General features: G+C 38.2%; 1 protein-coding gene across 7 annotated transcripts in view; it reads left to right on the forward strand.

Moving 5' to 3' along the window:
* The window catches only part of RASAL2 (RAS protein activator like 2), a 365,023-nt gene that overhangs the window by 297,132 nt on the left and 44,426 nt on the right, over nucleotides 1–23,465 (forward strand). For all 7 annotated transcript variants that reach the window (XM_011220942.3, XM_002916183.4, XM_034666769.1 and 4 more), the window contains one exon: nucleotides 2,968–3,077. In XM_011220942.3, coding sequence (XP_011219244.1) covers nucleotides 2,968–3,077 — 110 coding nt within the window. The remainder of the gene's footprint in view (nucleotides 1–2,967; nucleotides 3,078–23,465) is intronic.

The raw sequence follows: 23,465 nt of genomic DNA on the forward strand, positions 1-23,465 counted from the left end.
ATAGTAAGTTCCACAAAAAGTAAAGTACTGTATGAGTGAACATCTAATACATTCTCAATTAACTGCTTAACTCTATTTTTGTTAGAAATATATTTAAATATGGTATTTGGTGATGGGTAGCAAGGAGGGCACGTATTGCATGGTGCACTGGGTGTTATACGCAACTAAAGAAGCATCGAACTTTACATCGGAATCCGGGGATGTACTGTATGGTGACTAACATAATATAATAAAAAATCATTAAAAAATAAAATAAAATAAATAAATAAATAAATAAATAAATAAATATGGTATTTGGGCAGGTCCCTGGGCCAAATCTCAACTTAGGCCAGATGGTTTTGGAACCAACCATAAACAGTCCAAATAGAATTCCATAAACTTAGGTCTGGTTTGCTGACTACATTTATGAGCAAATGTGGTGACTCATCCTGATTGAATCATAATCAGTAGTAAATAAAGCCTTTGCCTTGGAGAACAAATGATAGTGACTTTCCCTAGCAATGCTAAGATTGTACAGGAGACCAGTCTATCTCTAAGAAATATAGTACTTTCGGGGAGCCCAGTTGACTCAGTTGGTGGAGCGTGCAACTCTTGATCTCGGGGTTGTAGGTTCAAGCCCCACGTTGAGTATAAAGATTACTTAAAAATAAAATCTTAAGAAAAAAGAAAAAGCAATGTACTACGATGTGGATGAAACTAGAGGGTATTATGCTAAGCGAAATAAGTCAGAGAAAGACAAATACCATATGATTTCACTCATATGTGTAATTTAAGAAACAAAACAGATGAACATAGGGGAAGGGAAGGAAAAATGAGATAAAAGCAGAGAGGCAGGAAAACCAGAGGAGACTCTTAACTATAGGGAACAAACTGAGGGTTGCTGGAGGGGAGGTGGGTAGGGTAGGGGAATGGCTTAACTGGGCAGTGGACATTAAGCAGGGCATGTGATGTAATGAGCAGTGGGTGTGGTATGCAATTGATGAATCTATCCCTGAATTCTATCCCTGAAACTAATAATACACTATATATTAACTAAGTTGAATTTAAATAAAAAATTTAAAAAAACAAAAAAGAAATGTAGTACTTTAAAAAACAGTTTTCTTGTTTTCTTCCCTCCAGTCAATCTCTATGCACCGATGATAAAAAACAGCTTAGGGATTATGTCTATGTGGTATTTTCTAGGAGTCTTTATACTTATTCTTTGGGCTACGGGAATAACAAGAAACAGCATAAGCATTTTTTTTTTTAGTCAGCTAAATAGTATTACTTATGATTCAAATAAGTTTGTTTCCATTTTTCTCATATGAAAGGAGCAATGCCTATGTGTTTGCAAAATACTTGGCCTGGGTAAGCACTGGGGTAGTCCACGTTACTGTTCACCAGATATTCCCAGTCTTCTTTCTGGATACATGATACAGTTGTATATCCTTTTCCCGAGGAAATCGGGTGTGGTCGTGTGACTTTTTGTCTGATGAAATGAGACCAGAAGTTACCTGAAGGTTTAAGAACTAGTACATAACTTGCCACATTTCCTTTCTTCTGCTGAAGCAGCTATAGACACGTGCGGAGGAGCCTCCTTTAGCCCAAGTCCCTGAGTGAGCGTAGCGTAGAGCCAAGCCCCCGTCTCTCTTAGTCGATCTGCTCATAGATAGAAGTGGAACATGTTTTGTGCTACTAAGATGGTGAGATGATTAGATAAACATAACCCAGTGTATCTTGATTAATACAGTCTTCACCCAAAATAGTGGGCTTCGGTGATAACTAAAGAATATAAAAGATTTGACGTTCTGATCTTAACCCAGTATTTCTTTTTCTTCCTTACAGAAATATTTATTGTACATAGCTTTTATGAGATAATATTCATCTCAAGGTGATTAGAAAGAGTCGTTTTCCCAGCATCAAAATACTTTTCTTTGAATTATAACTTTTTCTCAAGACATTTTGGTATACTTCCGTAAGACGTCCTTTCATCTGCCAACGAGAGAATTGTTACTTAAAAGCGGTGGCCGTCATCATTCATGCGTGCATTTATTCCATTATTCAACACACTTTTATTGGATGCTCATTGTTTACCAGGTGCTAAGACTAGGAAATGTTTAAGGAGCTCTAGATAGTTTGGTGGACGTGGTAGGAGGCAAACAGGGGCCAAAAACTGTAAACTGCTTTGTTCTTCTGAAGTCTAGATATTTCAGTGGTTTCATAAATGATACCTATTTCAAGATAGTTTAGCTACATTTAAAACTTCAGTTTACAAGTAACATATCCAAGGTGATATAGACCAAATTTTAACACTTTTGAGACTACCAACACATTACCTTATACTAATTACATAATTGTTTGTTTGTTTGAGGGGTTTTGAGGGGGGTTGTGGGGTTGTTGTTTTTTGTTTTTTTCCTGTTTTTATTTTTGGGTTTGTTTTGGTTTTGGTTTTTTGTTTCTTTGTAGTGGGCAGCTATTAGAATAAAGCTTTTCTTCTCACTATCAGTATATTCTTTAAAATTCCTCTAATCCACTGAATATCTTCCCACCTCAGGGCCCTTGTATATGCTATTCTCATTTCCTTTTTTCCCTTTAGTTCAGGAAACTACCTACCAGATGGCCTTTTCTATTGAAGTTGCTTCATAGAAAGGAGTATATTTTTCTGTTACATTGTTGTGTTTTTAAAAATCTCTTATCAAAATTAGAAGTTTCTCTACCATAGCTGGTATAGAAAATGTTTAAGAAATAAGAAGTGTTATCAAGAAGTTTAATTATCCCAGTTATCCTAGAAGAAAAAAATTTTTCATCACATTGCCAGGTGGTTTCAAACAACTATTTATAAGTTAAAAAAATTAAAAACTGGGTTCTTTTCCTGGTTTTCATTATAAAAATCTTAATATCTTTTTCAGAGGTGATGCAGAGGAGTAAGGAGATGGCAAAGTGCTCTTTTTGTTTTCTCTCCCGTCACCTTCTGCCTTTTCATTCTAGGGGTTCTTCAGCAAGCGCCTCAAAGGCTCCATCAAGAGGACCAAAAGCCAATCAAAGCTTGACAGAAACACTAGCTTTCGGCTGCCATCCCTTCGTAATGCAGATGACAGGTAAGAAGTAAACTTGCTTAAAATTGGGAATGCAGTTTTGTTTTTTATTTTTTGTTTTTGTTTAAAGCAGGGAAAGCAGTTCTACAGTGGGTTTTGATAAGGCATTTTTGGTCATCTCTAACTTTGCATTAATGACAATTCGAAAGATCCAATACTAAATTCATCTTTTTTTTTTTTTTTTTTTTGGCTTGCTCATATGGAGGCAAGGTACAAAGTATTGGCTCAAATGTCCAGGCAGGTTAAGAATCTTATAATATTGGAAAGTAAGAACCAATTAAGTGCTGTTTCTATAGAATCAAATCCTAGTGGTCAGAGATATCTTTCTTTTGAAGAATGACTATAGGATGATGATGACAATAGCAAACATGTTTTGAGCACTGTACTAGATGCTTTCTATACATTATCTTGTTTAATCTTTATAGTAACCCTATAAGATAAATATTATCACCACTTTCAAGATGAAGAATCAAGACACAGAGAGATTAAATAATCTTGCCCAAGGTCATACAGCTTAGTAAATAGCAAAAATGACGTTAGAACTTGAGCAGTTTGGCTCAAGTCCATGCTGTTCACTGCTCCATTGTTCTTTGTGTACAGCATGGAATCAGTTGTATTGGTTTGCAGTCACATCTAGAAGACATGTATGAAAATGAAGATTTTGATTGTTGGGACTATCAGCTTGAGCAACCCTCACATGCATAGTTTATTAAGGATAACAACCTTCTAAAATCATTAAATGTGTGCCAGAACACATTTTTAATACTTCGTATCTCCACATTGTTCAAAATTTAGGAAATGGTACTTGCTATATTCTGATACATCACCATCATCACCAACATTTCCTGAGTGCTTACTATTTGCCAAGCATTTTTAATGTAGTCTCTCATGTAATATGACCCTAGATATGGTTATTACCCTCATTTTACAGATGAGGAACTAAGACAAGAAATTAAGAAACTTGCCCAAGGTAGAGTTTTGATTTGGACTTCTGTCTGCCTTTCATATTTGATACTTTTATTTATACTGGATTTTTTTTCTTTCAGTAAGTCCATTATTTTCAGTTATCTACATAACAAACAAACATAGATTACAGTCTCTGTAATGGCAGATTACAGATTTGCTAGGCAGAGAATTCTCCTTTTTTAATGGAGGAAGTAATTTGTCCCCCATACTTAATTGATGAGACAGTCAGTATACTGCTTTATCAGTGATTCTTATCCCTGAACCACTTTAGAGGTGCTCTGGGAAATTTGCAAGTCTGACAATTTGCAGACTTGTGTTTGTGTGTTAGTTATCTCTTTTATACCTCTTTGTTTTAAGGTAATCATTAAAAAACTGACTTTTTTCTTTTCATATCTTTTCCTTAGGTTCCTCTTAGTCTACAATTTTCATTCTAACAATTAAAAGCATTTTATAAATAAGTCTCAATAAAATGGAATGACAACTTTTTTCAGAATAATGGTTTTTAAGAGCAAGGATATTGTACAACCCCTGACACACTCCCTAGGTCAGGAGCCACTTCCTGAAACTCTGCAGCAGCACGTGTATGTTTGGGTGACAAGGAAATATTTTTTATAAATGTATTTTATTTTTTAACCTTGCACTAAGTATCACTCTCATAATTTCAAAGTGCTCTCTCCTCTTCCATTTTGCTTTAGGTAGCCTAAAGGAATGCTTAGATTGAATTACCACAAGATTGTACTCTCCTCGAGTCTCCTATATTGCTATTATGTAGCGAGTGCACTTTTAGCCTTTCCAGTGACCTAAATTCGTTATGTGTGCCTTCCACGCAGTTCTGCTTCAATCAACAATAGTATCTTTGTATCTCAAATACAGCATACTAAAAAGGTGCCAGTAAATCTCAAATACTTATATTTTTCAAATCCATTTGAAGGGGCGCCTGGGTGGCACAGCGGTTAAGCGTCTGCCTTCGGCTCAGGGCGTGATCCCGGTGTTATGGGATCGAGCCCCACGTCAGGNATGTGTGCCTTCCACGCAGTTCTGCTTCAATCAACAATAGTATCTTTGTATCTCAAATACAGCATACTAAAAAGGTGCCAGTAAATCTCAAATACTTATATTTTTCAAATCCATTTGAATTATAGAAGTTTCTTTACAGAAATTTTTCAAAACTTTGTTCTTCCCATAAAGGGATATNAAAAACAAAAAAAACAAATCCATTTGAATTATAGAAGTTTCTTTACAGAAATTTTTCAAAACTTTGTTCTTCCCATAAAGGGATATACTCACTAGAGTTTGAATATATTATGTTTTTTTTAAATAGGCTTTCTTGCCTTCAGATCATCTGAAGATGCAGATAAATAGAACTAAGGTACAAGATATTAATCAACTGAGTTCTCTGAATCAGTACCCTTGTAGGTGAGACCAAAGATTTTTTTCAAAAACTGTGGTTTTCTTGGGTTGTGTACATTGATTACCCAAATCAGGCCATTTCTTCCAAAATGGTATATAGTATCTAAATCTCAGTAGCAGAACATTTCATTCTTATATCAAATCCATAGAAACTCTAAGCAAACCTAGTAAGCAACCCCTTTTTTCAATTTTAAGTTATACAGTAAAATACATATGTCTTTGTTTTAAAAAGTTTCAGTACAGGGGCGCCTGACTAGCTCAGTGGGTTAAGTGTCTGACTCTTGATTTCGGCTCAGATCATGGTCTCAGGGTTGTGAGATCGAGCCCCACATTGGGCTCTGCACTCAGCAGGGAGTCTACTTGAGTATCTCTCTCTCTCTCTCTCTGTGCCACTCCCCTGCTTGTGTGTGTGCACGCATGTACACGCGCACTCACTCTCTCTCAAAAATAAATAAAATCTTTAAAAAAATAGGTTTCAGTAGATAAGTACAGATCAAAAAACTAAAGTCCCCTTTCACCTTGCCCACCTCCCCATATAAATAACTTCATTAACAGTTTGTATATTTTCACACCTCTTTAAAAATACATGCATAAATGCACACATATATGTGTTTTGCTTATTTTCATATAAGTAGGATCATATTATATATATTACTTTGTGATTTACTTTTTAATATAAATATTGTGGACACTTTTATGTCAGTACATGTAAATCTATATTATTTTAACAGTTGCCTTCTTAGTATGCCACAGTTTTTTATAACATATTTAACTTCTGAGTTGATGGATATTTTAATTGTTTCCCCCTTTGGGGCACAAACTAGAGATGTAGTGGACATTTCTGAACATATACCTTTTTTGTCCTTAGGTGATTGAGTCAGATTTCTGAAGTAAAACTACTAGGTATAGCGTATGCACATTATCAAATTATCCTTCAAAAAAGCTGTAGTAATTACCATTTCCACCACAGGGTAGGATTTTATCTTTTTTTTTTTTTTTTTTTTTTTTTTTTTTTTAGTAGGAGCCTGATGTGGGGCTTGAACTCACAACCCTGAAATCAAGACCTGAGCTAAGATCAAGAGTCGGAGGCTTAACCGACTGAGCCACCCAGGCGCCCCGTGGATTACTTTTATATTTTTTCCCCCACAAAGCAAAATATTTATTTTTTATAATAATTTTTTATTATGTTATGTTAGTCACCATACAGTAAATCTTTAGTTTTTGATGTAGTGTTCCATGATTCATTGTTTGCATATAACACCCAGGGCTCCATGCAATAAGTGCCCTCCTTAATACCCATCACCAGCCTATCCCAGTCCCCCACCCCTCTCCCCTCTGAAGCCCTCAGTTTGTTTCTCAGAGTCCACAGTCTTTCATGGTTCATTCCCCCTTCTGTTTACCCCCCCTTCATTCTTCCCTTCCTTCTCCTACCGATCTCCCTATTTCTTATGTTCCATAAATGAGTGAAGCCAGATGATAATTGTCTTTCTCTGCTTGACTTTTTTCACTTAGCATAATCTGCATTTGCAGCAACATGGACAGGACTGGAGGAGATTACTTTTATCTTTTAAACAACATTTTACACTGTATCAATATGATGGAATAAATAGTAATAATAGACACCTATATAGTATATATTATCTGCCAGACATTGTTCTAAGCATTTTACATAAACTAACTCTTTAATCATTACAACAAATCCTATGAGGTAGTTACTGTAATGACTTCATTTTGAGGATGAGGAAACGTAGACACAGAGAAATTAGTAAATTGTACAAGGTTAGAAAATGGCAAATCTGTGGTTCAAATCCAGGACGTCTGGCTCTAGAGTCTATATTCTTAAATTTTATGTTATATTGCCTCAAAAAAAGATGCAGTGGGATGCATTTTTTTGTTTTAATTTGTGGTTCCCTAATGTCTAATAAGTTGAACATCTTTTCACTTCTATGACTTGTTTATTTATTGCTGTGCCCATTTTTCTATTGAGCTGTTTTGTCCTTTTTTTTCCTGATTTGGAGTAGTGCTTTATTATTACTAGGAATTGTAAGCCACTGTTATGCATGTTGCTAAAATTTTCTCCCAATCCCTTTCTTGTCTTTTAAAAATTGGTTCTCTAGGGGCACCTAGTCGGCTCAGTCACTTAAGCATTCGACTCTTGATTTAGGCTCAGGTCACGATCTCCGGGTCATGAGATCAAGCCCTTTGTTGAGCTACACACTCAGCGAGGAGTCTGCTTGTCCCCCTCTCTCTGCTCCTTCTTCCACTTGCACACACACACACACACACACACACTCTCTCTCTCTCTCGTAAATGAATGAATGAATGAATGAATATTAAAATCATGTCACTAAACTATATAGAAGTGTTAGGTTTTCATTTGGTCTAACATGCCAATCTTTTCTTTTGTGCCTTACCTTGCCAAATTTGACCAGAACACAAAAGAAGTCAGAGATCTATTTCTCATTACATTTCTCATTATGAGTCTGTGCAAATCACTTCATCTCTCCCCTCTTCAGGACGAGGAGAGATTCTATCTTGAAGTATCAGAAAATAATGCAGTAGTGATCATGATATGTTGGATTCAAGGTTTTTGTTAACCACAAAACTTATCTGCATTCACAACATTTTAAAAAGGTAAAATTTTCTCATGAGGTCTGAGTTACTACTTAAAGATGACAGAGACACAGTTTTAAATGAGTTTTACTACATACGATCAGTAAGCTTTTCTGAACAAAATACCATAAGGTGTTTTAACATGCAGACTTGACTGATCAGAAAGACCCTCACAGCTCCGGTTTGTCTAGCCAATGATCTACTGGTCATAAACTATGCTATAATGCTACGGTGGAATTTGGTCACCATTGTTGCTTTTTGGGTCAATTTATAATAATCCTTAAACTCAGAATTTCCTTTATGAAATTGTGGGGCACAGGCGTAAAAAGTGATGCTTTTGCCAACTAATATTTTTAGAAACCAAATTTCTTGATATGCAGTACCATATATGATGTATGATGGTTAGGTACACACCAGAAAGCTATGTGCTACAAAGGAATGGAGAGAACTAAAGGCATGGCTAAAGTCAGTGTCCAGGAGAAAATGGTACAGGTGGGCTGAGATGACCTCCTGCTGGATATTCAGGAAATGACCTTACAGGGCAGTGGTCTGTGAATGGAACAGGTATCATTTGAACTTAGAAACAGACACAGGGAGAGAGCTTTTCTCAGAACGGAAATAATGAGCAAAAGCAGATTATAGGAAATTATGGAGCTTAAAGAGAAATTCCAAATAATTCACAGTATGTAAAGTGGAAAGGTAGGAAGTAAGATTGGAAAGGTAAAGTTCCTAGGTAAAAAGCTTCTGCTTTTTTTGTCTTAAAAATTACTCATTATAAGAAACAGAAATACGAACTCCATCTCTGATGAAATGAGGAAAAAGCTGAATGATAGATTACTTGAAATTATGGGATGATCAGATGTAGTTGCCTACAGAATAAAATTCTGAAAAGAAGTCTATCTCTTAGAATTCAAATTGGCTGGTAGTTAATGGATACTCAAAATAGTAATGGCTTAAACAGGTAAAATTATTTCTTCCTCACCTAAAAGGAATCTGAAGGTGGGCAGTCCAGGGCTCTTTGTGAACTTTTTGCTCTCCCATCCTTAGGGTCTTCAAGGATCTCTTTTTGAATACAAGGTAGCCACTAAAGCTTCAGCCATAGCACCCGTGTTTCAGGCATTATAAAAGGGTACCTGTCTTCCAGCTAAGTGTTTTCCCTTTAAAGCCATTTCCCTGAAACCCCATCCAGTGACTTCTGTTGTGTCTCATTACCATCTCTTTCTGCAAGAGAAGCTGGGAAATGTTATACCTGAGTACATCATTTCCCCCAATAATGCAAGTCTGTTATTAAGGAAGGAAGGAGGGAGGGATGGACATTCGAAAGACAACTAGCAGTCTCTAACAAAAGAATGAGTTTGATTTACCCACCCACCTCCAGAACTCTGGAATAATTCAGCTCCCAATCAGCTCTAGAAGGAGTAGTCAGGCTTACATTTATCACATAGCAAATTTGAGAAACTGAACCAACCCAGATAAAAAGACCTACAGATAGCAACATTTGTGTTCGCCTCTTACAGTCCTCTGTGGCAATTCCACTCCTAAGTCTATCCAAGAGAAATGTTGTCTCTAAACATATGTCACCACAAAAACTTGTGCATGAATGTTCATAACATTATTCATAATAGCCAAAAAGTGTTAATGACCCAAATGTCCATCAACTGATGAATGGATATATTAAACATGATATATCCATGCAATGCATTACAGTTGACTCTTGAACTCAACACAGGGGTTAGGTGTGCTGACCATATCCCCCCCCACCCCTGCACAGTCGAAAATCCTCATATAATTTTTGACTGCCCAAAAACTTAACTGCTCATAGCCCACTGTTGACCAGAATCCTTACAGGTAACATTAATAGTCCATTAACCCATGTTTTGTATGTTATATATATTATATGCTGTATTTTTATAATACAGTTAGCTAGAGAAGAGAAAATGTTATTGAAATTAAGGAAGAGAAAATATATTTACACCATTATACTGTATTTACTGAAAAAAAAATCCATTTAAAAGTAAGTAGACCTGCACAGTTCAAATCTGGATTGTTCGAGGCCAAATGTATTATTCAGCCATAAAAAGGAATGAAGTACTGATACCTGCTACAACATGGGTAAATCTTGAAAACTTTATGCTGAGTGAAAAAGACCATCACCAAAGACCATATATTGTATGATTCCATTTATATGAAATGTCCAGAATAAGCAAACCTATAGAGACAGTAGATTAATTGTTGCCACAGGCTGGGATATAAAGTGGGGGAAGTGATGAATGAGGAATGACTGCTAATGGGCATGAGGCTTCTTTTTGGAGCAATGAAAATGTTTTAAGCTTAGCTCGTGGTGATAATTGCACAAATCTGAATATACTAAAAACTGTATACTTCAAATGGATAGATTTTTATGGTGTGTGAATCATATCTCAACCTCAATAAAAATGTTAAATTGTTAAAAAAAAAAAAAGCAGCTGGCCTGGAAATACTCTACAATAAAGCTCATTAGTCTATAAGCTCCATTCCAGTACATAAAACTTCCATCGTGTTTTTTAGTGCTTTACTATTAAACAGATAACCAAGAATCTCCAGATACTGGAAGAAAGTCTGCAACATGAAAGAGCAAAACAAATAAATAAGAGGGAGGAAAAAAAACAACCCAGGAGAAACAGAAACACTGCACAGAGCCAAAACCAACTTTAAACATAGTATTTTCAAAAGATAAGATTGTACATCTATGAAACAATAAGAAGATGATCCAAGAAAAGGAACATCAAAGAAACAAGAAAGAGAGCTTAGAAGTTAAAAAGATAAAAGCTCAAGTCAAGTCACTCTCCCAGAAAGTGGAACAGAAATTGAGAAAATCAACCCAGAAGATTCTAAGAAAAGAGAACATAGAAAAACTTGAGAGAGGAAATTGTTAAAGAAACAATACAAGAAAATGTCTCAAAACAAGAAAACATAAATGTCCAGATTGGAAAGGCCATCAGATTCCCAGCACAGTGAATGAAAAAAGACAAAAGACAACCCCCCCACACACACACACAATTCGTATCATCAAGAAATATTAGATCACCGAGACTTAAAATCTTAAAAGCTTCCAGAAAGAAAAAATAGGTTACATACAGAAGAGGAGTGGGAGGATCGCTTTGTAATTCTCAATAGAAATATGGAAAACTGGAATGTCTTTAAAATTCTGATTGAAAATTACTTTCAACCTAATATTCCATATCCAGGGAAGTCCTTGAATGTCACACTGAGGAGTTTGGATCTTATCGTATAAGCAGTGGGAAGCCTTTGAACACTTTTGAGCAAGGAAATGACCTAATCAGAATTGTGCCATGTATAGATTAATCCAGGAATGGAATTTCAAATGACTTGGTGTGTAGAGACTAAGTTTGGGAAACAGCAAAGAGCTATTATGGGAAATAATGAAGGCTGTAAGGAGGGTGGTGGCACTGGGAATGAAGAGGCAGAGACAAGACAGGAGGAACATTTTAGAGGCAAAATCAATAGGATGTCACAAAGTCATCATAGTTCCAAAGCCATCTAATCAGATAAAAGCCAGTAAAGTGATTTCCTAGAATCAATATTGGCAACATTTTCAAATTAAAGCCATGTCATGTGGAAGGGTGTTGGGACAGGAGAAGACTGATATTTATACCTTTCATTCAAATGCATTTTTAAGAAGTTTAAAATCTGAGGAAATGCTGAAGAACACTGGTCATACTACATTGTCAGGCATTCCAAGGTTCCGACTGTCTGTCGGATGGCCAACCTTGCTCTGGAAGCACTACTTAAATTTACCAGTCTTGAGGTAAAGATAAACACACGGAGCAGAATTTTCTTAACCCCTTCAAACATCCCTCAAATAAAAACCTTCACAGTGATGTCCTCAATTCTGAGGCCCACTGACAAAGCGTGGTTTTAAAGCAGTCTGCGTGTTCATCATTAGGAGATACCTGAAAGTTAAGTGTGCTATTCATTTGTAAGGAGGATTTGGGAACGATATACTGAGCTTCTTGTGTTTCTCCTAATTAGAACTAATTTTTTTAACTTTTTACTTTGAATTTATATGCTCACAAGAAATTGTAAAAATAGTACATAGAGTCTTGTAATCCCCTCCCCCAGCTTCCCCTGATGGCTGTATCTTACAACTGTACTATAATATCAAAACCAGATAATTGGTCTTGGCACAATACTGTTAATTGGACTACAGACTTGACCCAGTTTTCACCAATTTTCATATGCTCTCATCTGTATGTGTGTATAGGTCTATGCAGTTTGATCCTATGTATAGATTTGTGTAATCACCACCACAATCAAGATACGGAATTGTTCCATTACCAGAAAAGAGCTCCCTCTGCCCTTTCACTGTCGTACCCGCCTCCTCACAACCATCCCTGTCCTCTAGCAACCACTGATTTGTTTTCCACCTCTATAGTTTTGCTATTTCAAGAATGTTATGTATATAGAATCATATAGCATATAACCAATTAAGATTGCCCTTTCTCAGTGCATAGAATGCCCTTGAAATCCACCCAAGTTGTTGCATCTATCAATAGTGTGCTCCTTATTATCTCTAAGTAGTATTCCACTGTATGGACGTGCCAGAGTTTGTGAAATCATTCACCCACTGAAGAACATTGGGGTACACATGAGGAAAAGTTGCATATGCACAAGTTTTCAGTTCTCTGGTGTAAATGCACGTGAGTGCAGTAGCTGGGTTGGATGGTAAGCATATGTTTAGATATACAAGAAACTGCCAAACTCTTCCAGTTTTCCAGAGCTGTAACCATTTTACATTCCCACCAGCTATGTGTACAGTGTTTTTTTACGTCCCAAGAGATTTTCACCTACGTTTTCTTCTAGAAGTTTTATGATTTTTAGCTTTTATATTTAGGTCGCCAATCCATTTATTTAACCTTTTGTTGGTTTAAATAAAAAGGTCTTGACTCAGAACTTATTGGTGTTCAGTCCAAGACATTAAAACTAAGAACTTGCCCCTAGCCAAGCCAGTTACAGGGAGTCTGCCTTCCTTTGGAAAAGGAAATATTGTAAACTACTTGTTTCTCTCCTGATCTGCTCTCGCCTTCCAGCTTGCTAACCATGGTTTTACAAGTTGCCAGAAAGTTCTGGGCAAGAGGAGACAAAAAGGAGGGAAAAGGGGATAAGAAAGTTCTAGCGCAATCTTAGCCTTCCATAATGCTGTCTGAACCTGGCTGATGTTTAAAGCTTACTGTTCCCTCATGGGGTACTTTGGGGAATTCTTCACAAATGTCTTATCTCTGAGGAGCTCTCATCTATGGTTTCATTGAAGTTAGTGGGTATATGTCTATCCCAGATGTTCACTAGCAACTCCTTTCACAATTTCTTGAAAGGAAATCTTGTTTTTCTGGTCTCTTCAGCTTTCTAGTTCTCTGGTCCACAGGAAATACGCACACATCCTTTGCCCTGACAAACCTCTAGGAGTGCAGGCTAACCTAAAAGCATCAAACCTCTTAGGTTCTGCCACCAACAGCTAGTCATTTCTTATCATCTAGATTTTCCAGATGGAATCAGACTTCACCCTGTATGCATCATCTAGCCATTTCCCTGGTGGGAGGCAGGGGGATGAGCCTCACAGCTTTCTCCGAAAATTCTCTCTCACAAAATCCTTTCCCTTCTCCATACTCTCGCCACTTCTCTTTTTAAGATTTTATTTATTTATTTGAGAGAGAAAGAGAGAGCGCACAAGCTGGGAGGAGGGCAGAGGGAGAGGGAAAGCAGACTCCCCTCTGAGCAGGGAGCCCGACAAGGGGCTTGATCATGACCTGAGCTGAAGGTAGACGCTTAACTGACTGAGCCACCCAGGCGCGCCTCTCACCACTTTTTATGGTCTTGTTCTGAGAGGTTTAAGGTAATAGAACTGGCTCCAAAACATTTCCTTTGTAAGTTCTACAGTTTGGTAGTTGACTTCAGTATACAAATCTGTTTTCTCTTAATGTCTCAATTGAAACTTCCATTTTAGTATCTCATCAGATATGTATATGACACTTTTATTAGCCTGTGGTCTTTAGCATAACATACAAAGTGCAGCATGGCCCTGTTCATACCTAACTCTCAGCATTGTCTCCTACCACTCCTATGACAAGTCTCTTTCACTTACCACACCGTTTTTGTATTTCTTTGCTTTTGATCTTGCTGCCCTCTCTATCCCAAATACCATTTCTTATTCCTACCCCCTGTCCTTTGTCATAATTTATAGCATTCTAATTCATACTCATGCAACAATACCCAAGTCAGGAGTCCTATGCCTTTGGACTCTTTGCCTTGTTCTTCCCATCCGTCATCCTAAACTAAGCACCTACCCCATGTATCCACTAATGGCCAAACTTATGGGACTATTACAGGACTAACGACTTTCTACTGAATTTATTTTTTCCTGTTTCTGCTTACTGCATCAGGTTGGAAGCTCCTCAAGAGTTCAAACAGCCTTAGTGTCCTCACCCCCCAGCACAATGCTGTCCTATTAAGGAGCTTAATGTTTGTTGGCCTAAAACGGAGGATTCCAAACAAATTCTAGATAATAAAGAATAATCTTTTTCAGTGTGGTATACTTGGATAGAATGACAGCTTCTCAGAAATTATTGGATGTCAGGTTGTTAATTAATCAATACAGTCTGGCTATAGATTATAGTTTCTCTTACCAGTGTTTACTGCTGTAGGCCAACTAAGGATCCCATAGTTTTACAAACTAAAATCCAATCCAGTTGTATCATGATAGCATTTTATAATTCATTAGAATGCTTTATCTTAATAGAAAAAGTTGTTTATGTACATGTATTCCTTCTGTCNGCAATATCAAAACTTTAAATGTATGTGCTCTTTGATCTAGCAGTTTTACATCTAGAAATTTAAACCATAAATCATGCACATGTGCATAAAGATATGTATACTGAGATACTTTCTGAAACTGGGTGGTAATCACAGAAGAAAGGAAGGAAGGGAGGGAGGGAAGAAAAGAGAAGAAAAAAGAAAAAACTGAGTTGGTCCTCAGGGACTGGTTAAACCACTATAGGTCCACACAAGGGAATACTACATGGTTATTAAAAAGAGGCGAATCATATCTATGTGTTCCAATATGGACAGAAGTCCAAAACGCACTCTTAAGGAAAAAAAGTATGGTAGAATTCCATTTGTGTGTGTATACACATATGCACGTGTGTGTGTGTGTGTGTGTGTGTGTGTAATGTATATTTATGTATGGATATATTTGGTTGTCTGAGCATAAAAGGAGGGGTCACAAACATCACAAACATTGTTAATAGTATTTTCTCCAGGAGATTGAGGAAGGTACCTGTATTTATTTTATATTCTTCACCTTCTATCCTTCTGGGCTCTTGGAATTTATTACCTATGAGTGTTTATTTCTTCATTGTTTAAGGGGAAGAAAGTGATTAGGGGAAAAAACCCCTTCAAACCCATTTCCACCTCATGTCTCCCTCTAGGTATTTCCCAGTTACCACCTCTTCACCGTCAGACTCCTTGAGTTAGTCTCCACTTTCTCACATCCCATTCATTATCTCTGCCCACTGCAATCTCATCTTTGTCCTCATTGCTTCACTGAAATTACTCTTACCGAAGTCTCAATTATCTCTCAGCCTATATATCCAGTGGCTGCTATTAATATTTTAACACACTGATCTACAGCAATGGACAGTCCATGCTTCTTGAGAGCTCTCTTCCCTGGGCTTTTATGATACTCCAGTCTTCTAATTTCCCTTCAGTCTTTTAAATTCTTCACTCTCTTTTGTCAGTGTTGTATATTTAGATGTTAGCATTCCTTGGGTTATTTTCTTCAGACCTTTTCTTGATCTGCATGCTGTCTTGCAGTAGTCAGTGTCTTATTCTAGTCAGCCTGCTATAACAGAATACCATAGACTAGGTAGCTTATAATAAACAGAAATAAATTTCTCACAGTTCCAGAGGCTAGGAAGTTCAAGATTAAGCCTTAGGCAGGTATGGTGTCTGGTTAAGAACTACTCTCTGATTCAAAAGTCCCATCTTTTCACTGTGTCCTCACATGGGGGAATGAGCAGTGGATCTCTCCTGGGTCTATTTTATAAGGGTACAAATCTCATTCGTGAGGGCTCCACCCTCATTATGTAATCACCTCCCATAGGTCACACCTCTAAATACTGTCACCTTAGAGTTCAGCATTTCAGCATAAATTTGGGGGGAGGGCACAAACATTCAGTCTACAGCAAACATCTACTCAGAGAAACCTCTAACTTATCTTGTGTATAACTTGATTTCATTTCCATCCTCACCTCAACAAGTGTTGCCTTTCATTCCCCATCTCTGTAAAGGACATCACCATCTTTCTGCCCAGTGACTCATCCTTGGCTCTATCCTCTCCCTGATTCCTCCCAACACTCCATCATTAAGACCCATTTACCTTCTTTTTTTTTTAAAGATTTTATTTATTTACTCATGAGAGATAGAGAGAGAGGCAGAGGCAGAGGGAGAAGCAGGCTCCCTGCTGAGCAAGAAGTCCAATGCAGGGCTCCATCCCAAGACCTGGGGATCATGACCTGAGCTGAAGGCAGACACTTAACCGACTGAGCCACCCAGGCCACGCAAGACCTATTTAGCTTCTAATCATGTCTCAAATCCATCCACTTCTTTCCACTTCTGCTAATCTGTTGTTCATGATTGACTCAGATTACTGCCATGATCCGTGAATTTAGTCTCTAAGTGTTCCATTTCTTCTCTCCCTTCTCTTCGTGCCCCTCTTTTCTCCTCACCTTAGCCAAAGTACTCTTACTGAGGTATACATCTGATCATGCCGTTCCCCCTCCACCACCCAAAACCTTTCTCTGTCCATCCACTGGTCTTTTTTCAAATTGAAACACCCACATTACTACAAGTCCCATCATGGTATCTCTTAAGCCTCGGTATTCCCCACCCCTCTTCTCTCAGCCCGCACTCACCCACACTGCCCCGGAGCCACAGTGCTGAATTTTCCTCAGTTCCTCAAACAGCCCAGACTTGTATACTTTCACCACAGGCCTTCTCACAGGCTAGCCATTCCCTCTAGAACTGCACCTCTATGTCTTCATGGAGCTAAGTTGAGGTCACAAGTTCACATTATTTTTTCCTCCAAGAAAGTTTCTTTGAATCCCCCGTTAAGATCCAGGGCCCCTGGTAAATGCTCACAGAGCCTCTTTTGTATCCTTGTTCGTAGGTCTTATCACATTGTATTATAATGGATAACCAGATTGTAAACTGTGTGTGAGTACAAGGACCGTGCCTTTCTTCTTCACCATTGTATTCCTTGCATCTACCTCTGTATAGTGCCTGACATATAATGTACACCAAGTAATTGTTGGATGGATAGATGAGTTCATACATATGTAGTCAACCAAAGGAGAAAGTAATGGGAAATCAAGTAGTCATGAGTTTAAGAATGAGTAAGAAGTACATGTCATTGAATTCCACCAGTTTTTCCTCATTTATACTCCTTTCACCCATACTTGATTTGTGGCAATAATGAGACTAAAAGTCTAACCTAATTTGGAGAAAGAGAAAAGTTATTAGACTTTCTAATCACTCTTCAACTAGTAAGTATGTTAGCTGAGTTTGAGTATGGTTTGGTTTAGTTGGTTTTGTTTGTTTCAAATTTTATTTAAATTCCAGCTAGTTCACATACGGTGAAATACTAGTTTTAGGTGAGAATTTAGTAATGCATCACTTATGTACAGCACCGGGTGCTCATCACAGCAAGTGCCCCCCTTAATCCCCATCACCTATTTCACCCATCCCCCACTACCCATATCCCCTCCAGCAACCCTTGATTTGTTCTCTGTAGTTAAGAGTCTGTTTTATGGTTTGCCTCGCTCTCTTTTTTTTTCCCCCTACATTCATCTGTTTCATTTCTTAAATTCCATACATCAGTAAAATCATATGGTATTTGTCTTTCTCTGATTTATTTCACTTATCATAATACTCTCTAGCTCTGTCCACATCGTTGCAAATGGCAAGTTTTTTTTTATGGCTGAGTAATATTGCATTGTATATATATACCACAACTTCTTTATCCGTTTATCAGTCGATGGACATTTGGGCTCTTTCCATAATTTGGCTATTGTTGATAATGTTGCTATAAATGAGGGTGCGTGTATCCCTTCAAATCAGTATTTTTGTATCCTTCGGGCAAATACCTAATAGTGCTATTGCTGAACCATAGGGTAGTTCTATCTTTAACTTTTTGAGGCAACTCCATACTGTTTTCCAGAGTGGCTGCACGAGTTTGCATCCCTACCAACAGTGTAAGAAGGTTCCCTTTTCTCCACATCATCTCATGGGGTTTTAAAAATTCAGTATAGCTGTGTTTAATTTAATAGGCACTAATAGATCTTATTCCATTTGCAATTTAAGAACAAAAAAAAGTAATAGGTATATTACAGTATGGTTCAGTTTCTGTAAAGGGATTGTTCCAATTGTCTGTCATATNTTGTGTTTAATTTAATAGGCACTAATAGATCTTTTTCCATTTGCAATTTAAGAACGAAAAAAAAGTAATAGGTATATTACAGTATGGTTCAGTTTCTGTAAAGGGATTGTTCCAATTGTCTGTCATATTGGAGGTTAGTTGAGTTTTCTGCCCTCCTAAACATGTTTTAATGTTTATAATCTTGTCTTTCTTTGGTGTCTTCCTTCATTGCATGTATACATATATGTACCGAAATAGGTTGAATGTCATTTTCGTCTATCATGATCAATTTCCTTACCATGAGTTTGTTCATTTTAAGTGACAACTCAGGCTGACAAATATCCTTTTTTACCATTATCAGTCGGGCTCATTAGATCATCCTGTCTAGAGCCTGAGAGCAGGGAGACGGAAGATCAGCAATATATGTCATGTTTCCATAAATAGCTTTCTGTGTGAGTGGTTGTGTGGTCTCTTTTTTAAAGCTAACATAAAAATCAGTGAGTAATTTAACTGCAGCAGATAAACCAGTACAGCTAGTGCTGTCAGGATCCTCAGGGAAGACATTCTTCTGAGCCCACAAGTAGAATTCTGGTGAATGGGTTCTAATTTCTTTTTTGTTGTTGTTTTTTAATCCAAGGAAGGGAAACGTTTAAAATGATAGCACAGGGGAAAATCTGCTTTCTCAAAAGATCTACCAGGTCGAAAAACATAAAATGTAGGGTGCAAGTAAAGCCATATTTTTCCTAAAGTGAGATCTCAGATGCAATTTTTTTTTAAGATTTTATTTATTTATTTGACAGATAGAGAGATAGCCAGCGAGAGAGGGTGCACAAGCAGGGCGAGTGGGAGAGGAGGAAGCAGGCTCCCAGCGGAGGAGCCTGATGTGGGGCTCCATCCCAGAATGCCGGGATCACGCCCTGAGCCAGAGGCAGATGTTTAACGACTGAGCCACCCAGGCGCCCCCTCTCAGTTGCAATTTTTAAAAACTTATTGCGCCCTATGCATATTTATTGGTAGAGTATTAGGATACTGAATCTTGTTAGTTACTACCTGGGAAATTCTCAAACAAGGTAAAGTGCCTTAGGAATACATACTGGTGAATACAACCATATATTGTTGCTCCCACCTTGTGGCTGAGCTGTTTCTTCAAGAATTCATTGAAGCAATCTGGAATCATAACTGCCAAGCCCAGCAGAAATTCACCTGCACTGGAGTGCAGGATTTTGTGTGGCAATAAGCACTTTTAATTAAAAGTTTCCCGGACGATTTGGAACGGACTCTGTAAACATGTGGCAGATTGAGCCAGCACATCCAAGCACCACTGGCACTTTGGGGGAAATATGGCTTTTTAAAAAATTGAATGGTTAAGCTGAGAAAAATCCAGCTGTGTTTTACTTAACATCACGCTAATCAGAGTTCTTTGACTCTTTTTTTTTTTTTCTATCAGAGTATCCACTGGTGTGTGTATTGGCTCCCCATCCCCCAACCCTTCACTTTTGTCTTTAAAGACTGATTTAAGATAGGGATGTGGGTTAAAGCAATGGAATACTTATTCATTGTAGTAATTGCAGGCTTCTCTTGTCTAGTAGTTTATCTCTTTAATAGGTCAGAAGCAGCAGGTAATCTTCATCAGCAAAGCAATTAGCAAATAGATTACCTATCACGTTGCTTGAGGCCCTGGAGTTTACATAGCAATCAAGGTGGTTTGCTGACCGTAAAACAAAANATTTTTAACCCTTACCTATCACGTTGCTTGAGGCCCTGGAGTTTACATAGCAATCAAGGTGGTTTGCTGACCGTAAAACAAAAATATAAAGAGTATGGTGTTCCTTAATTGAAAGTAAAATTGCTTCTGGAAAGCAGTTTCCCAATTAAACCAAGAAATAATTATATTGGAGCCCTGAATTCTTCTTACATAGTGTTTGGGATGATGGGGTTTGGGGGTAGAAGTGCAGCGGTTGGGAAGAGAACCCTGGCTAGTAGCCAAGGGATTCAGAAGGTCCACTTTTCAAGGCTGGGTTCCTTGATGAAGGCCGTTGTCAGACTGGACTGGGAAAAGTGGCTTTAAACTCAAATTATTCTCTCAGTAAACCCACATTCTACTTTATATTAGAGAAGTAAGCTGTGGTACCATACAGAGCTGTTAAAGCTCTCTAGTTAGCAGATCTAAGAAAAATCAATTCACATGAAGGTACAGGAGGAGGTAAACATGATTTAGAGGGGACTTGAGTTACTAATGCTATTACATAGAAATATTTGCCCAGATAATACCTCCCCCCACCCTCAAGCCATTCCCAGGCTGCTTGATCTTCCTGTTTACTGTAACCCTGCTTCTCTGGGAATTACTTCTGTCTTCCCCAGAGACTTTCTTCCCAATACAGGAAGGGCTTGCTTATTTATTCAGTAGTAATGTTGAACATACTGGTGACGTTGGTGTTCAGTTTATGGGTGTGAGGGTATAAGTATGTGTACACACACACATACATGAACAATAGGAGATTGTGAACTATGTGTTAATAATTGCACTTTCAGTAACTAAAAGAAGTTTTGAATTCTGATTCCAGGTCCCTCTGTTGTAATATCTGTTGATGGCTGCCTTTGGAAGTTAGACATGAGTATCAAAATGAAATTTGTTCAGCATTGGAAATACAGTGAATAAGAATTTTATCCAATTTTCTATTTTAAAACAGATTGTGTAATCCAGATAAATTAATATAAAATAATACCTAGGAACATTAAACTACGGTAAACATGCAAAGGAAATAGAACAGATGTGAGAGAAAGATTGTTCTTGCAAGTGGGATGTAACAAATACCTTCTAGTGGAGGACAGGGAATCACGGAGGAGGCGAGCCACAGCTCAGATGTGTCCCCAAGTGAAGAGATTCTCCTCCACCTGCAGAGTTGCCTCTGGCTTTTTCCTACAGCCTTTGACTTTGAGAAACTGTGAGTGGAAATGAGTAGGGACATTGCCATTCCTTCCTTCCTGTCTTAAAATGGTCATGTTCGCAGAGCACGCTCCCGAGTCCTTCAAACCACAGCTTCTCCCTGCTGCCTCCCAGCCCTGCTCTCCTTCTAGGTGGAGCACCATGGCAACAGGCCCAGCCTAGAGCCCAGAACCTTGTTTGTGTTACCTGAGGGGCTGGCTGGCTGCAGCCTGAGGAAGAGAAGAAGGAATATTACCGATCCTGCAGCCTCTTTGGAAGATGACTTCACGTTGTCTTGTTTGGGCTTCTGTTCGACTTCTATTGGAGACTTGAAATTACACCTGGAAAACGTTTATCCAAAGATGTTATCAGTCAGCGAAGGCAGCAGGGAAAGTCTGTTCTGTTGGTTCTTGTCTTCTAAGCAGAGTTGTTTTCTGAGGTAGTGCAGAAAGTGCCTCACGACGCCGGGACATGCGGCTCCGCTATGATTTGGGGTTGCGCTGCCAGGTGGCTGTACCATTGCTTCATGNATCCAAGGAAGGGAAACGTTTAAAATGATAGCACAGGGGAAAATCTGCTTTCTCAAAAGATCTACCAGGTCGAAAAACATAAAATGTAGGGTGCAAGTAAAGCCATATTTTTCCTAAAGTGAGATCTCAGATGCAATTTTTTTTTAAGATTTTATTTATTTATTTGACAGATAGAGAGATAGCCAGCGAGAGAGGGTGCACAAGCAGGGCGAGTGGGAGAGGAGGAAGCAGGCTCCCAGCGGAGGAGCCTGATGTGGGGCTCCATCCCAGAATGCCGGGATCACGCCCTGAGCCAGAGGCAGATGTTTAACGACTGAGCCACCCAGGCGCCCCCTCTCAGTTGCAATTTTTAAAAACTTATTGCGCCCTATGCATATTTATTGGTAGAGTATTAGGATACTGAATCTTGTTAGTTACTACCTGGGAAATTCTCAAACAAGGTAAAGTGCCTTAGGAATACATACTGGTGAATACAACCATATATTGTTGCTCCCACCTTGTGGCTGAGCTGTTTCTTCAAGAATTCATTGAAGCAATCTGGAATCATAACTGCCAAGCCCAGCAGAAATTCACCTGCACTGGAGTGCAGGATTTTGTGTGGCAATAAGCACTTTTAATTAAAAGTTTCCCGGACGATTTGGAACGGACTCTGTAAACATGTGGCAGATTGAGCCAGCACATCCAAGCACCACTGGCACTTTGGGGGAAATATGGCTTTTTAAAAAATTGAATGGTTAAGCTGAGAAAAATCCAGCTGTGTTTTACTTAACATCACGCTAATCAGAGTTCTTTGACTCTTTTTTTTTTTTTCTATCAGAGTATCCACTGGTGTGTGTATTGGCTCCCCATCCCCCAACCCTTCACTTTTGTCTTTAAAGACTGATTTAAGATAGGGATGTGGGTTAAAGCAATGGAATACTTATTCATTGTAGTAATTGCAGGCTTCTCTTGTCTAGTAGTTTATCTCTTTAATAGGTCAGAAGCAGCAGGTAATCTTCATCAGCAAAGCAATTAGCAAATAGATTACCTATCACGTTGCTTGAGGCCCTGGAGTTTACATAGCAATCAAGGTGGTTTGCTGACCGTAAAACAAAAATATAAAGAGTATGGTGTTCCTTAATTGAAAGTAAAATTGCTTCTGGAAAGCAGTTTCCCAATTAAACCAAGAAATAATTATATTGGAGCCCTGAATTCTTCTTACATAGTGTTTGGGATGATGGGGTTTGGGGGTAGAAGTGCAGCGGTTGGGAAGAGAACCCTGGCTAGTAGCCAAGGGATTCAGAAGGTCCACTTTTCAAGGCTGGGTTCCTTGATGAAGGCCGTTGTCAGACTGGACTGGGAAAAGTGGCTTTAAACTCAAATTATTCTCTCAGTAAACCCACATTCTACTTTATATTAGAGAAGTAAGCTGTGGTACCATACAGAGCTGTTAAAGCTCTCTAGTTAGCAGATCTAAGAAAAATCAATTCACATGAAGG

This window comes from Ailuropoda melanoleuca, chromosome 8 (genome assembly GCF_002007445.2).
Source record: "Ailuropoda melanoleuca isolate Jingjing chromosome 8, ASM200744v2, whole genome shotgun sequence".
NCBI classification, from domain to species: domain Eukaryota; kingdom Metazoa; phylum Chordata; class Mammalia; order Carnivora; family Ursidae; genus Ailuropoda; species Ailuropoda melanoleuca.